The sequence below is a fragment of the Bos mutus genome, chromosome 14 (genome assembly GCF_027580195.1).
Source record: "Bos mutus isolate GX-2022 chromosome 14, NWIPB_WYAK_1.1, whole genome shotgun sequence".
In the NCBI taxonomy this organism is placed as follows: Eukaryota; Metazoa; Chordata; class Mammalia; order Artiodactyla; family Bovidae; genus Bos; species Bos mutus.
In genome coordinates this window covers 75,132,378-75,147,954 of record NC_091630.1, presented here as the reverse complement: position 1 = coordinate 75,147,954, position 15,577 = coordinate 75,132,378, and the positions used below count along the sequence as shown (strand labels likewise).

At 49.2% G+C, this 15,577-nt stretch overlaps 1 protein-coding gene and 1 long non-coding RNA gene across 3 annotated transcripts in view; one reads left to right on the top strand and one right to left on the bottom strand.

Annotated features, from left to right (window-relative positions):
- The window catches only part of ZFAT (zinc finger and AT-hook domain containing), a 158,458-nt gene extending 146,260 nt beyond the window's left edge, over positions 1 to 12,198 (bottom strand). For both annotated transcript variants that reach the window (XM_070382748.1, XM_070382749.1), the window contains exon 1: positions 12,024 to 12,198. In XM_070382748.1, coding sequence (XP_070238849.1) covers positions 12,024 to 12,198 — 175 coding nt within the window. The remainder of the gene's footprint in view (positions 1 to 12,023) is intronic.
- Positions 11,200 to 12,299, top strand: LOC138990729 (uncharacterized). The gene is made up of 3 exons (XR_011466826.1): positions 11,200 to 11,376; positions 11,503 to 11,620; positions 12,163 to 12,299. It is a non-coding gene; the product is annotated as an uncharacterized lncRNA (long non-coding RNA).
- The last annotated feature ends 3,278 nt before the right edge of the window (positions 12,300 to 15,577 follow it).

Below are 15,577 nucleotides of genomic sequence, written 5' to 3'. Positions count from 1 at the left end.
CACACTGTGCAGCTTACTGCAATCGAAAATACTCTTTCCCTTTATCTTCAGGAAAGGGGGCCCGGGCTTGATCAAAATACTTTCCTTCCATTTAGTCTGTTTCGCACAACTTTTAACGAGCTGTGGATATGCTTAATATAACATCATCATCACCATCGCACTTTCTGAGAACTCGCTGTAACCAAAATAAAGGAATTCAAAGAGGAAGCAGGAGAAGAGTCGGAAGTTTAAATCAATCACACCCCCACCATGAGCTGGCAGCACGCAAGGCTCAGGCCAGGCGTGTCTAATCTGCACGACACTCCCATGAAATGGGTTTCATTATCCTATTTCCTCAAATCTTAGACAGCATCTATCTTCAGATGCATGGATACTTTACAATATGACTAAAAGAAGATTAAAATGCTACCAAATAAATTAAGGCATGCAGGAGTCTTATCACATCAACTGTAAGACACCTCCAGATGTTAGAGATGTTAAAATGTGAGTCTTTCAATAGTGAAACACAGAGACATTCCCAGGTTCTGATGGAGACGCAGCATGGGCTAAGAGCCTGGGAGGCTGGACTCCCAACAACCCCTGCTCTTCCCCTGGAAGGCCCCGTGTCCCTACTTGGCACCCCCAACACACACACTTGCCTAGGGGCCCTGCCTCTGGGCTCACCTCCATGACAGCACTTCAAACTCTGCTTTCAAGGGAAGCGGCAAACCTTCCCTGAGGGCCACATTCCCTGTCACCTCTCACCCTGACGAGCAGGGTGGCTGCCAGCCTGCAAGGCACCTCTGTGAGAAAGGAAAAAGGGTGCCATTTCCTAAAGACATTAGCTCCCCCTATCAGAAAGTGGTCATAACATATTGATTTTGTGAGAACAAGATACTTTTCTACCACTTGCAGAAAACTGTCATAATGAATACACAAATCCATGGCGTGAGATGATGCCCTTAGACATGCTGCTCTTGTGCAGTGTGCAACCTGCACAGCTGTACACAGCGGCCCTAAGGAGCTGGCCACAAAGGTATTACTCTCCCATGTTACAGATGAAGCAGCTGTAACCTGCCCCGGCAGATCAAGTTCAGGCCTATATGTTTTCAAAACTACTCGGTCCACGTATAAGGAACTTAAAAAAATCAGGTAGAAACACAGGTCGGAACCAGTAGGACCATGTGAAGAACACAAGAAGCCTTGGGCCCCACCCTATACCCAGCTTTGTGGCTACAGAGATATTTCTAACAATTAATCACAACTAAGAGGAGCTACACCAAAAAGGGAACTTTACTCTCTGTGTGTTTATTTTATGCAATTTACAACAGCAACTCCCTTCAGGAAATGAGAATGCCAGATGCAGGGCCACCAACCCACCAGAACACACATTTAATAAACATGCCTCCACACAGCTTGGCAGCAGGTCTGAAGCAGGGAACAGAGAACCACCACATACAGCGGACCAGCTTTCCTTGGCAAAAAAAAGGTTACCAGCACACAGAGTAAACCCGGGCCTTCAGGCCAGAGTGCACATCATACACGCGCCAGCAGCACCCTCTGGTGACCAGTCTGAGCACTACACCCCCATTCCTGGGATGAAGCCACTCCCAAGACGGGGCAGGCAGACCCTCATGAAAATACAGTGAACATTCCCTGAGTCTTAACTCCACCAGATGCCATCCTTGGTCCGCCACCCACTTCATTTTCACATTAATCCAGTGAGGGAGGGGCGGCTCTCCCCACTTCGAGGGGACTCCGAGGTCACCAACAGCGGTGAGCACACAGTGGGCTGAGAAGCCCAGATCCGGCCGTGAACCCGCCCCGCAGCCCTGCGCCCAGGCACGCGGACCCGGCCTCCTGGGCCTCCACGCCCACACCTGCTGGGCGTCTGCTGGATCGGCAGGGCGCTCCCAGCTCGCTGACCGACCCCTCTGGAGGCACCGCTGCAAACAAAGCAGCAGGAAGGGCGCCCACCTGAGTCAGGACCTGGGTCCCCTGCGCCCCGCCTCCATGGTGGCGGAGGAGTCTGCCTAAGTCTGTGAGCCTCTCGAGGCCCCAGTGAGAAGTGGCCTTCGAATGGCTTAGAACGGAACCTGCTCTCTGAGCCTCACCCAGAGGCTAATTTACAGACAGACGGACAGAGCCGCCTGGACGGAACCCAGGGTGTGCCAGCAGCCCCAGCCAGCGCCCGCTGCTCCCACGCCCGGAGGGGCCCAAAAGGCACCTGCCCTCCCGCTTGCCACCTCCACCTCCAAGATACCCGGCCCCCAGCTCTGAGACTCAGTGGGCGGAAGTTCCAATAAATGCATGCCCTCATTTGTGGTATTATTACCATTCAGCTCATGAAATGCTGATGAGCACGCCAACTTCCATAGCCCCACAAAGTTAACATTTCTATTAGATGCAAAGGAGAAAGCCCCTGGGTGTTCCTTTGTTGAAACTGGATTAACGAAATAAAATGAGAAATGCTCAGTATCAGCTATAATTAAGCCTGGGCCAAACAGTGGCATTATAATTTTATGCATACGCATTTCTTCCACGTTGAAACTTGGCATAATTTTTTTTTAAGTTATTTTTAAGCACTCTCAAAGTGAGAGCCCTGGGCAATAGAGTCTACTCATATTTACCATAATCAGAGCTGAAGAGCAGCCCTGGGGCCCTTTCCGTGGGAAAGCACCATAAATAATTTGATGTAAACAGGAACCACATCCCCATCACCCAGTTCTCTAAGTGGCAGCGCTATGCCCGCCCCAGCAGATGTGGGGGAGGCTCCAAGGAGGTGGGAGCCCCCACGGGGACCCCTGACATCACCACTTCCCTTACGCAAGTCACCAAGGTGGCCCCAGAACTCCCAGGCTGACCACCACATCGCCGGGGTCATTTCCACGGGATAAACAAGATGTGCAAAGTGCTCTCCTGTTTTAGCAATGCCCATGGCCGCCGCCACCAGGCCTCTGAGTTTCTGGTCTAGGGGTTTCGTTGTTTTAGTTTATTTGGGTTCCTTTGTGTGTGGTGGGAGGGGCACCATCAGTCTTAACTTTGGAAGGTGATGGGCCGCCTGGCGCTGGCTTCAGCACTGGGCCTCGGGATGGAGGCTTCGGGCTCAGACCCCACCGTGGCTACTTCTACGCGTCTGGAGGGGCCTCTCCCCTGACGAACCCACACGTCCGTGGCTGGAAACCCACGGAGACCACTGCAGCCGCCCTGCTGACCTCACGAGGACGGTGGGGGCAGGGGTCAATCGCGCGGAGGCAATACCGGGCACAGGGCTGCTCCACGCGACACAGGTGCCCAGGACAGGGACAGGCAGGGGAGACGGGCTTGCACACACAGCCACCCGCTAGGGGGCGTGGCTCAGCACGCACACCGTTCCCCAACGTGCAGATGGCCAGTGTGAGCGCTTGCCCACGGACACTGCCTCTCGTGCAGAAACACACTCACGTGCGGCTCTGCGAGGGCTGCCATTTAGACCACCAGGGCTCAAGAGGCCCAACGCCCCCGGCCAGGCCGGCGCCGTCCACAGAAACAGGACCACTGGTGTGATTTCAAATTTTTCAAGCAGCCGCATTAAAATGAAACAAGGAAAATTAATTCTAATACTACGCTTTGTTACCCCAGTATATCCAAATATTACTCTTTCCCTTGTAATCCATGAGATTAGAAACGGATGAGAGAGTTCAACATTCTTTTTTTATTGTGGTTGCTGTACTAAATATTCACAATCTGGTGTGTATTTTCCACTTACAAGCACGTGACAGTCTGGACTAGAACACAAATCTAGTCTCACGTTCTCTCCAGGACACCGGCAGTTTTTTCACTGCAGATTAGACAAATGTGGTTTGCAGCGCCCACTCCCTGGCAGCCAGTGGGACGGGAGAGGGCCTCCAGCACCCCAAAATCTTTGGGGACCCACAGACTTAGGAAAATGGAGACAAGGAATTAGGAAGCTTAGACCATGTCGACCAGAACTCCTGTCCACGCTGTTGAGAAACAGGCAGTTACGGACGTGGCAGGGGAAGGAGAGGCGGGATGAACTGACCAAGGAGCCCTGACACAGACCCCAGCAGGAGTGGAACCGCCGGCGGGCAGGAGCTGCTGCAGAGCACAGGGAGCGGGACCGGCGCTCTGGGGTGGCCTGGAGCGGCGGCATGGGCGTGTACGCTTACGCCTGAGTCACGCTGCTGCACAGCAGAAACCAGCAACACTGTAAAGCAACCAGCCTCCAGTGAAAAAAAAACAAAGAGGCTGAGGACGGGGACACTTCATTTATTATCATCTAGAAGCTGGCTGTCTGCTCTGGGCTCCTGAGGTCATAATCAAAGGAGATAAAATAACAGCCCGACAGGAACTGTGGGAAACACACAAATTCAATGGCGAATCTGAAATACCTGCTCTACTTATCATGAAAGCCTGTGATTGATCTCAGTTAAAAAGCATTTTGAACTCAACAATTAATTCCAGAAGAAAGAACTGCCCTCTAATACTCAGATGTGTCTAAAGTCTGTTCAAATTCCAGAGCAGACCTTTAAATTTAAGCAAGCGCCACAAGGAAACGAATTTTCCAAACCCCACCAGCCACCCAGCTCCAGGCCACCAGAATCATCTGGTTCCTTCTTCCTGGTAACTAACACAGGAAGTAAGCATCAGGTGTACTCTCCACATCCCTGGGTCATTCAGTTTTATACTGGGGAAAAAAGAAATTTTCAACTTAGTCATACAATTCAACATTTAATGAATGCCTAAGATGTACCACATACTATGTATGCTAAGCACATTTTAAAATGAGTAAGATACAAACTCCAGAATCATAAGTAAATAATTCTATTTTGTTCATGAAAACAATTTAAAGTGACTGTGGTTTTGTTTGTGGCCCAAATTCATAGACTCCTGCTTTAGAAGAGATAGAGTCCAGTCTTCCCGCCAGTGCCCTACACTCCCCTTATTAGTTGAGCAGCTACCTCAATGTCTCCTGTCCCATCACTTCACGGCAAAAAGATGGGGACACAATGGAAACAGCGACAGGCTTTATTTTCTTGGGCTCCAAAATCACTGCATATGGTGACTGCAGCCATGAAATTAAAAGACACTTGCTCCTCAGAAGAAAAGCAATGACCAAAAAGCATATTAAAAAGCAGAGACATTACTTTGCAAACAAAAGTCCATCTAGTCAAAGCCATGGTTTTTCCAGTAGTCATGTACGGATGTGAGAGCTGGACAATAAAGAAAGCTGAGCACCAAAGAACTGATGCCTTCAAACTGTGGTGATGGAGAAGACTCTTAAGAGTCCCTTGGACAGCAAGAAGATCCAACCAGTCTATCCTAAAGGAAATCAACCCTGAATGTTCATTGGAAGGACTGATGCCGAAGCTGAAGCTCCAATACTGTGGCCACCTGATGGGAAGAACTGACTCATTGGAAAAGACCCTGATGCTGGGAAAGATTGAGGGCAGGAGGAGAAGGGGACGACAGAGGATGAGATGGTTGGATGGCATCACCAACTCAATAGACATGAGTTTGAGTAAACTCCAGGAGTTGATGAAGGATCGGGAAGCCTGGCGTGCTACAGTCCATGGGGTCGCAAAGAGTCGGACACGACTGAGCGACTGAACAACTACAACCACTCTGTTTACGAGGCAGGGAACTTTTGAAGTTCAGGCAGCCCGTCCTTCTCCCTGATCCAGCTCCAGCTAGTGCAGCCTCGGGTGACCCTGGCAAGACCAGTCCCTCCCACTGCATCTGATCAGGCTACCCAGTGGCCCCTGGGTCTCCTCCCCTGTAGGCCCAGCACCCCAGTCCCTCAGTCGTGCCTGACATCTGCATTGGCAGCTGCCACCTGGGTAGACAAAGGTGTCTCCTGAGCTCCTGCAGCAGGGCCTTTCCCACACATGACCCCTAGGCGGCAACAGAGGGCAAAGGAGAACTCCGGCCGTGAGCTAGTTCTGAGCTGCCTGAAATTCTGAAGATGATCACTTACCTAAGTGAGGTAAGTCAGACAGAAAAAGACAAATATCATATGATAGCGATGCAGGCGGGGGGGGGGGGTGAGGAATACACATGAACTTATTTACAAAACAGACTTACACACCTAGAGAACCGCCTTATGGTTACTAAAGGGAAAAGGGAATAAATTGGGAGTTTGGGATTGACATGTACACACCCTATGTTTAAAACAGATAATCAAACAAGGACCTACTGTATAGCACAGGGAACTCTGCTCAGTATTCTGTAATAACCTAAGTGGAAAAAGAAGTTAAAAGAGAATAGACATGTACAACTAAATCACTTTGCTGTATACCTAAAACTAACACAATATTGTAAATCAACAACAGTCCAATATAAAAAAATTTTTTAATCATAAAAGAAATTCTGCAAAGTGGAGAGGGCTGCTTTCTGATCACCAAACTTTAAAAAAAAAAAAAATCCAGAACCTAGGTTTAGCTTTAACTTCAGTTTCTCAGAGAGACTTTTCTGAAACCCCCTTCAATACAAATTAGGTCTCCGTTACTTTCTCTTGCCCACTCCCCCACCACCCTCCACTTTGAAGCAATTTCCCCAATTTGTAATCATGTATTTGGTGGTGTGTTTGTTTAACCTCTGTCTCCTCTAAAAGATTATAAACTCCAAAACCATCAATATCACTTAATTCACAATCAGTTAAAAGCTTAAAGAGAAAAAAAAAAAAGCCTAAAGAGATCAATGAGGCTAACAAACATATTTATTTGTAAACAGAAATGCTGCATTTCCTTTGTCAGAAGGACTAGAACATTTCCAGAATGTTCACCTTAGAATCCCTGAGAAGATCGTTAACCAAGGCTCAGCTCCTGCTTCCTAGAGAAACACCCAAGATCCAGGGCTGGGGGAGAAGGGGCGGCTCAGGGTGGGCCCGCCGCAGGCCAACCCAGACCCCCAAACCCGCAACTTCGCTGGTCCTCTGACTCCTGCCCGGTGACGGGAAGTGTGGCCGTGTGGCCCTCCTGGAAATGATGGACCCTGGCCGTGTGTGCAAGCCTGACTCCTGCCCAGTGAGGGGAAGTGTGGCCGTGTGGCCCTCCTGGAAATGATGGACCCTGGCCGTGTGTGCAAGCCTGACTCCTGCCCAGTGAGGGGAAGTGTGGCCGTGTGGCCCTCCTGGAAATGATGGACCCTGGCCGTGTGTACGGAGCCTGCGAAGTTTCGTGTCCCTGTGCCAGTTCGGTTCATCACTGCTCTTTCCCCTAAAAACAAACACAGACGAAGACTAGCTGGTCTCTAAGTTAAAGCCCGATCAGCCTAGTCCCACGGGGCTTTCCTCTGCCTCACGTCTCTAAACCTGCCCCAACCCCCATTCCCACGGCCACCGCTGCACCACGACAGTGCCTGTTACCGGGTCTCGCTCCTGCCTGCATTTCTGCCCCTCCAAAGAACGCCCTCCTGTTTATTCTTTATAAGCTCAAAAATGACTAGAAAACTACAGTAATTCAGACAGTGCCATGCGGATGGAGGATAAACAGATCAATGGAATAGACCTAAGGGCTCAGAAATGTACCCACATATTTTTTCAACAAAAGGACCAAGGTTGACTGGCTGGGATAGGGGGAGCTGCACCCCACCCCTCAAACCCTCAATTCTCGGGGCTTAGTTCCATCATGACGTCTGGCACCATCTCCCAAAGGATCCGTTTTCCACTCCTGGGACTGCATGAGACCCTCAAGAGGAGTCAGTGAGTCACATCTGACTCTGCATTCTCGCTTCCCGGCACAAAGTTTCACACAAACATCTGGGTGAACCAGGGAAGCCGCTTAGAAGAAAGAAGGGAGGGAAGGAGAGAGGGAGGGAGGGTGGACCCTACAGGGCAAGGCAGTGGTGGTGGCCCCTGAAGAAGAGTCCTGCTGGCAGAGATGGGAAGAAAACATTCAACAGAAATAAGGAAGCCAGCCAGGGCCCTACAGGGAGTCCTGGGGCTGACTTACCAACCCTTCCAAGTTGCCAGGACATCCAAGACCCCCATTTTCCAGAATGCTACTCCCAAAACCCCCTGTTCCTTGGCTCCAGATGCCATAACTGATCTGGTCCCCTCAACCCCTACACTCCAACAAGGCCAGCAGCTGCCTCTGAAGCTGGTGCCCACCGTTCCATCCTGCCTTGGTCCTGACCCAGCGGGGGCACAAAGGTGCTGGATTCCAGAGTTAAGCAATTCGCAGCTCCATTTGTTACATGATTTAGAAGCAGAAAAGTCTGTAACCCCATTTTTTTTTCTATTAATATGCCAAGCATGATCTGCTTGTGAAAGTCGCTCAGTCGTGTCCAACTCTTTGTGACCCAGTCCACGGAATTCTCCAGGTCAGGATACTGGAGTGGGTAGCCTTCCCCTTCTCCAGGGGATCTTCCCATCCCAGGGCTCGAACCCAGGTCTCACGCACTACAGGTGGATTCTTTACCAGCTGAGCCACAATGGAAGCCCAAGAATACTGGAGTGAGTAGCCTATCCCTTCTCCAGCAGATCTTGCCAACCCAGGAATCAAACCGGGGTCTCCTGCATTGCAGGTGGATTCTTTACCAACTGAGCTATTGGGGAAGCCGCTATAATCTGCTTATAAGCTGTGCTCCCAGCAGAGGCCCAGGTCGGAGCTCTGGTCAGGGAACTAGATCTCACATGTCACAACTAAGAGCCCACGTGCCACAGGGAAGGTTGAAAATCGCGCATGCCACAACTAAGACCCAACACAGTCAAACAAAGGAAAATAAATTTTTTTAAGTTGACTCTACTTAAAAAAAAAAAAAGACTGTAACTTCAAACCTGTAATAAGTTTTTAATATGACTATTTGCTTCACTCTCAGATTTTTTTTTCTTTAAAAAAAAATCAGTCAACATCTGTCACACTTTTCCAATCACAAATGTTTTCAAGAAGCAAGCAGGTGACAAAGCATTAGGCTGCAGGGCAGACAGACTGGGTCTGGGTGAAAGGGATGAGGAGCAGGACCACCAGCCTCCAGGGCACCGGCCCAGGGCATCTCCTGCAGGAATCTGGTGAGAGCAGATCCCAGGCCCCAGAGCACGTGTTCATTCCACCCTCCAGGCTGTTCCTGCCCTTAAAGTTGACACCTGCCCTTGAGAAACTGCAAAGACAGTGAAAGTTTAACAGGATAAACAGTTGAGAACAAAAAGAAAACTTAACTCCAGGCTAAATCCCTTCTACATAATTAAACCGGCTCCTCTCGCAGGGGAGGTTTGCAGAAGCAGCCTGCATGAAACTGTCTATAAAAGGAAATGCAATTACGGGAGAGTCTTTTTAATATATCTAATTCCTGACTGCCCTTGCCTTAGGCAGACACTTAATTCTACTGAAGGATAGCTGTCTTTGACAAGTTGTTGGGTAAATTGTAAGGTAACACAGGAATCATTGTTCTACAAGGTAAATGGACTGAGAAGGGAGCAGTGTGGCAGCAGGCAGATCTCCAGTTCAAGGTGGTGACCATCACGGCAGGCTCACCACCTAGAAGCTGCACCTTAGAGGCCAAACACGACTCCACCTTATCACTTATTGTACTGACTCTCCTGCCGTAATCCAACAACCAAGCGAAACAGGAGACTCTCTTCAGGAATTAGAGATGGCAAGTTAACAGCAATATATTCTAAAACATGATCTGTGTCACTTATAGCTGAAAAGTCAAGGCAACTACAACAATGTCCAGGATTGTTTTTAGAAACTGTTAGGTAAACTCCAGAAGAGAAGTGGGCAGTGCATGCCATGTATCTATACTTGGGAGAAGGGAAGCACCAAAGACAGTTCAGTAGGGAAGATCAAGTCTGACTCCACATCTGATCTGTTTCTTCTACTTTAACCTTTGTATTCTATTGTTTTTGCTACCAGTCAAGAAACCCTTGCCTACAGCCTGAAATACACAGAATGGCCCCTTCTCAAGGCTCTGACCTTTAAAGTACAACACTTTTCCATTCATACAGATAAAAACTTGCAGAACAGAGAATAATGTTTGTCTTGGAGGTTTATAGGAACATTGTAACCAGACCTAGGAGCACAGGTACAAGAACTAAGGATTCAGACACCAAGAAGTTTGTACCAACCAACCACTCCCCCTCTCCCCTTTTATTATAAAAGAAGCCTGAATTCTAACTCAGGTACAACTGTGCTTTGGGACACTGGTCCATCATCTTCTCCAGCTGCTGGCTTTCCAAATAAACTCACTGTTCCTTGCCCCAGTGATTCATCTCTCGATTTATTGACCCATCGTGTGGCAAGCAGTACGGGTTTTGGATTCGGTAACATCATTATTGTCAGAAAGCATGCCAGGCATAGTTCACAGCTCCTGGGGATCTGGGTCTGCTTCATCATCACACACACACACACACACACACACACTTTACTGTACTGGCTCTCCTTGTCGGAATCTGACACAATAGTATGAGGGCAGAACCAAGGGTCCAAGGGCTCTTTACTCATCCCTGCCTGGCATATAGAGATGCTTCAACTGAAGAATCCATGAAACGTGCCCCTGGCGTCTGGGCACCAAATACCATACATAAGCTCAAATGCCTTCTGCAACCCTCAGTATGGGGGACACTCAGTATAACTGCTTCAACATGGTTATAGACTCAGCAGTTGATGTTGGAGGGGCCATTGTTGATGGTATGCCCTATGACACTCGGTGTTAATTGCTTAGTCATGTCCAACTATTAGGGACCCCATGGACTGTAGCCCACCAGGCTCCTCCATCCATGGGATTTTCCAGGCAAGAATACTGGAGTGGGTTGCCATTCCCTTCTCCAGGGGATCTTCCCGACTCAGGGATCGAACCCGGGTCTCCCGCACTGTAGGCAGATTCTTTCCAGTCCGAGTCACCATATGACACCAAACTTATATCAATTATTCCTTAAGTCACTGGGCTCTGCTAGGGAACCAGTCTGGAAGGGGCAGGAGGTGGTCAGTGCAGCCAGATATTCACTCTTCCCTTCGATAAAGGTACCCTACAGCACCCACTGGAGGCCAGGCACTTGAGCTTCCAGGAGCCAGAAGTACAAGCCGGGCAGGCACCCCGAAGTCTGGATTTCATCCCAAGCTGGAGGAAGTTGATTTTTAAAGCCTCAGTTCTGCCATTTCCAAACTGTATGAAGTTGACCTCTCTGAACTTTTGTTCCTCGTCAGTAAAAGACATACAAATTAGAACTGTTGGTAGAAACAGAGAGGCAGGAAGCGCGAGGTCAGTGCCCCAGTGCAGACGCTTCTTGTTAATCACGCAGGAAGGAGCCCCAAGCTCAGCGTCAAGGGGCTCGGGCCAGGTGTTCAGAAGATCCATCCTGCTCTTGCGTCCAAGGGCAGAAAGGCTGCCTCCCCCCGCCCGGAAGCCAGAGACGGACGGCTGCCTGGAGGAGGTGGCATTTCAGCTTAACTTTAACGGGTGAGGACCAAGGGGCCCGCAGGGCTAGGCGGCAGGTAGAGGATAAATTAGTTTATCACAGGATGTTACAGGGTTACCGGCAGCCAGAATGCTAATAATCTCTGGCGTTTATGGTTCCCTCTTCAGGACACAAAGAAACTTTCCTTCAGCAGCTCGGTGGAACCTTGTCCCTTCAACACACCCTGCCTAAGGAACGTGGGTCTGAAGGAGCTACCCAATTCACGGAGGAGGAAACTGAGGGCAGGCAAGAAGGAGGCAGAGCGGCCAAAGAGTGGGCGGCGCGGGGATTCGAACATCCCGCCCGCCGGCACGCCTGCGCTCGGTCGCTGGCGCGCGCCCCAGCCCCACCCGTTGCCCTGAAACGGCTCCGCGCACGCGCGCGCGCACTGCCTTCCCTCGCTCGTTCTTCCGCTAGCATCCTCGTTACTTTTTTTCTCAATAAAAACCCGAGGCGGCGGGATACTGCTAGCGACCGAACGTGCCGTCGAAGGACGCCGCTACGTCCGCTCTCCGCCCAGGGCCGTAGATCCCTCCGCCGCCCAGCGGCCCGCGCGCTCCTTCCCGACTCCGAGCTCGCAACGGCTTCCCGCGCGCCGCGCTGCGCCCCACCCCCACCCATCCCCACCCCAACCCCCAGCCCGGCTCACCTGCCGCCCGCGTCTCCATGGCAACGCCCCTGCCGCGGAGGGAAAAAAAAGTGTCGGGCTCTTCCGGGCCCCCTCCCGCGCCGACCGAGAAGGCGGGGCGCCCCACTGATGCTTCGCTTTTTATTTTTATTTTTTTAAGAAAAGAGCCGGCGCGGTTATGGCGAATCTGCGGCATCCAACATGGCGGATGGAGTCTTCGCCCTCCTCTTCCCGGGGCGCTGACGTCGGCGTCGCGGACGTCAGGCTCGGATGACCCTCCCCCCCAGCGGCGAGAGCGGCCGGGCTCGGTCGGGCCACTGCGCGTGCGCCGACTCCATATCCCGGCTTAGCCATCCGGTTCCGCGGATTTGCCGGCTCCGCGTTTTGAGCCTCTCCCGGAAAGGGGCTCACGGGAGGCCGGGAGTGAGGACTGCAGAAGCGCGAGTCTACCCTGCTCTGCCCGGACCCGGCGTCTGCCTGCCAGCCCCATCCTTGGACCGCACCGGGCTGGACGAAGAAGGAGAGTTTCCGCTTTCTTGTCCCAGTTCTCAGCGACGTGACTTTTCTTGGCTTTCATTTATTTACTAAATTGTCAGTCGGGGCGGTCACAGCCGGCCTCGCTCACTCTCTTTCCAAGGTTGCACTGTTTGCAGATGCTTTCCGCTAGGAATCAGTTCAGTTCAGTCGCTCAGTCGTGTCCGACTCTGCACTGCAGCGCGTCAGACCTCCCTGTCCATCCCCAACTCCCGGAGTTTACGGAAACTCCTGTCCATCGAGTCGGCGATGCCATCCAAACCATCTCATCCTCTCTTGTCCCCTTCTTCTCCTGCCTTCAGTCTTTCCCAGCATCAGGGTCTTTTCCAGTGAGTCAGTTCTTCGCATCAGGTGGCCAAAGGATTGGAGCTTCAGCTTAGATTTAGTCTTACAGATAGAATTCAGCAGCTGGAACCCCCTCGACCGAGCGCCTGCCTCTCCACGCTCTAGACTATCTTGCAGAAAGTGTCGGCTGGCTGTGAGCCCGCCACCCCATCACTTACCCCTCTCCGTGAATCTGGCTCGCAGCCTTGTTTCTGCAAGCCACAGCATCTGCTTGAGTTGTAATGACCTCCTTTTCCTTTTCGGTCTACCACTTTCTTCAGATATCTGCTCAAATGACATACTGTAGCGGGCCCTGCCGGGCCACCCCATCCAAAGGAACCTTCCTAAGTCACTCTGTTTTCTCCATAGGATTTATTAACTGTCTGACATTAATTTATCCTGATTTCATCCTGGTCACCCCTTTGGCCACCAAAACTAGGAACAGCCTGACAGTGATTTATTAAATTAATGAGTTCCTGTTGCTTTTATTTTAAAGGTTTGCTTCTGTTTATAGCAAATAATGTAATTTTTGGTAGTAATCGTGTAAAGTTTTCTTTTTAAATCCAACTTGTTTACATTTTCTAAAATTAGTCGACTTAAAATGGTTTTATGTGGTAACAGAGATAAATGTGAAAGTGAACTTGAAGTGAAAAATTTGGGAAATACTGATTTGTTTTTCTGGTTCTTCTGAAATACTAATCTTTGCCTGTTGTAAGCCTTTGCCCGAAATAACTTCCCCTCTTTTGCGGCTCAGTTTAAGGAATTCTCTTTCAGCTCATGACTGTTCCCACATTCCTGCTCACACTTCGGGCCTGCACCATCCCAAGCCCACTGCATTTATCTGTTTACACAGCCCCCTCCCAACGCATCTAGACTATGAACTTCTTGAGCACAGAAGCCACGCAGATTTTTTTATCTTTGTTTCCAGCTCCTACTGCACTGTTACTCAGTGAACACATTTGTTCTCATTGGCACTTGTTTTATAGTTAGTAAAACTCCCACGAACATCCCACAACTCTGGGAGATGGTGAGGGACAGTTCCCTGGCGTGCCGCAGTCCATGGGGTCTCGAAGAATTGGCTGTGACACGGCGACTGAACAGCAGCACAGATCATTGAGCTGGAGGATGATGCTTGGATTTATTGGAAACCTTGTCTTGCTCCTTAACCCTGTTCTTGGGAAATAGAGACTCAAGATTATAAGACCCCAAATTTACCCAGTCCATTAAATATAACTTAAGAGGTATCCCTCCCCCCACCTCTTCCTTTTCACAACAATAGGAGGGCTAAATTGGACAAATAAGAATATCCTTCTTTTCAAGAAGAGAAAAGTGTGCAGAGAGGTTAGGTGGCTTTCTGACCTCATACAGCAGGTCAGTGACAACCCAGGTGTAGACCTGGTCTCCATGCCCAGTACTTTCCCCACATCGCATGTGGGATATGTCCACACTACCCACCCATCCCCAAAAGGGCCACTTCAAGGCAATCCTAGGGTTATTGCTACACACCCACCGCCTCCCACAGTGCTTCCAAGTCTCAAGATAGATGGCTGAGTGGAACTCATCACAGTCTTTGATTTGCAAATGAACTGCTCAAAAAGCTGCACGGATGAGTGTTCCCTTTCAGACGGATAAATATTTGCAATAACCACTATTTTGCTGTGAATTGATTTCCGTCAGGAAATTAGAGTTGTTCTGATTGCTGACAGTATTGGTTTTGTGCTGGGTTGCCTTTCTAACAACAGTATTTAAATGTTATTGATTAACCGACGGGTTACTCCTGGATGTTGTGACCAAAATGAATTTTGGAAGTGAAGCAATTTAAAATTTGTCTCAAACCCAGTTGCCTCAGAATATTAATAAAGTCAAATTTTAAAAAAATAGTGGATTGTGAATGATATTCCTGAATTAATGATTTGGGCAGCTATGATTTTCTCTGTTATTCTCATGGTATTTTCCTTCTTCTCTGTTCAAAGAAGAATCACTAAGCCCCTATCATTACTGGCCACAGTCATTCAGAAATGACCAAGAGACAGTCCCTTTCTACAGGACCAGATTTGCAAATGGAGAGATGAGTCCACCCATGGCCCTGCTGAGTGATTGGCACGTATTCAGTCAGCAAACATCTTTATACTCTCCATTTGCGTACTGTCCCAGAATGCCTTCAATTAGTGAAGGCACATTAATAGAAGTAAATATAAATTGCTCTAAATTGTCTAAATAATAGCATCCTGCTTCAGCGACAGTTCCTAGAGGGCGTGAGCCTCCCAGCTTGCCGTCTGGTGGCCTCTTCAGCCTCTCAAGACAGGCACAGGAGTGAATTTGTGCCAGAAATGTATTACATGAAATGACATTTCATTATGCAATAATAAATTAACATAATTGAATACATTTGTGTCAATAGTTTTATAATTATATCTAATAGCTATATGGCAAACATGCATTTACATGAAGCCAGAATAATTTGTATACATAATTTTATGTTTTCTTGAATGCAAATTTTGATAAAGGATACGTAAGAGGGGCCACAAAATAATGGACCTGGAGGCACAGTGCTAAAAATCAGAGATTGAGGTAATCACAGTCTGAGTGAAGTGTTAAAAATCTGAATAGACACGTTGTAGGGAAGAATCCATTTAAAATTGTATATAAAAAGATGTTGTAATATTCAAATGATTTGAGCAATTTGAGAACATAATTATGACCTTAGGAAGCAACGT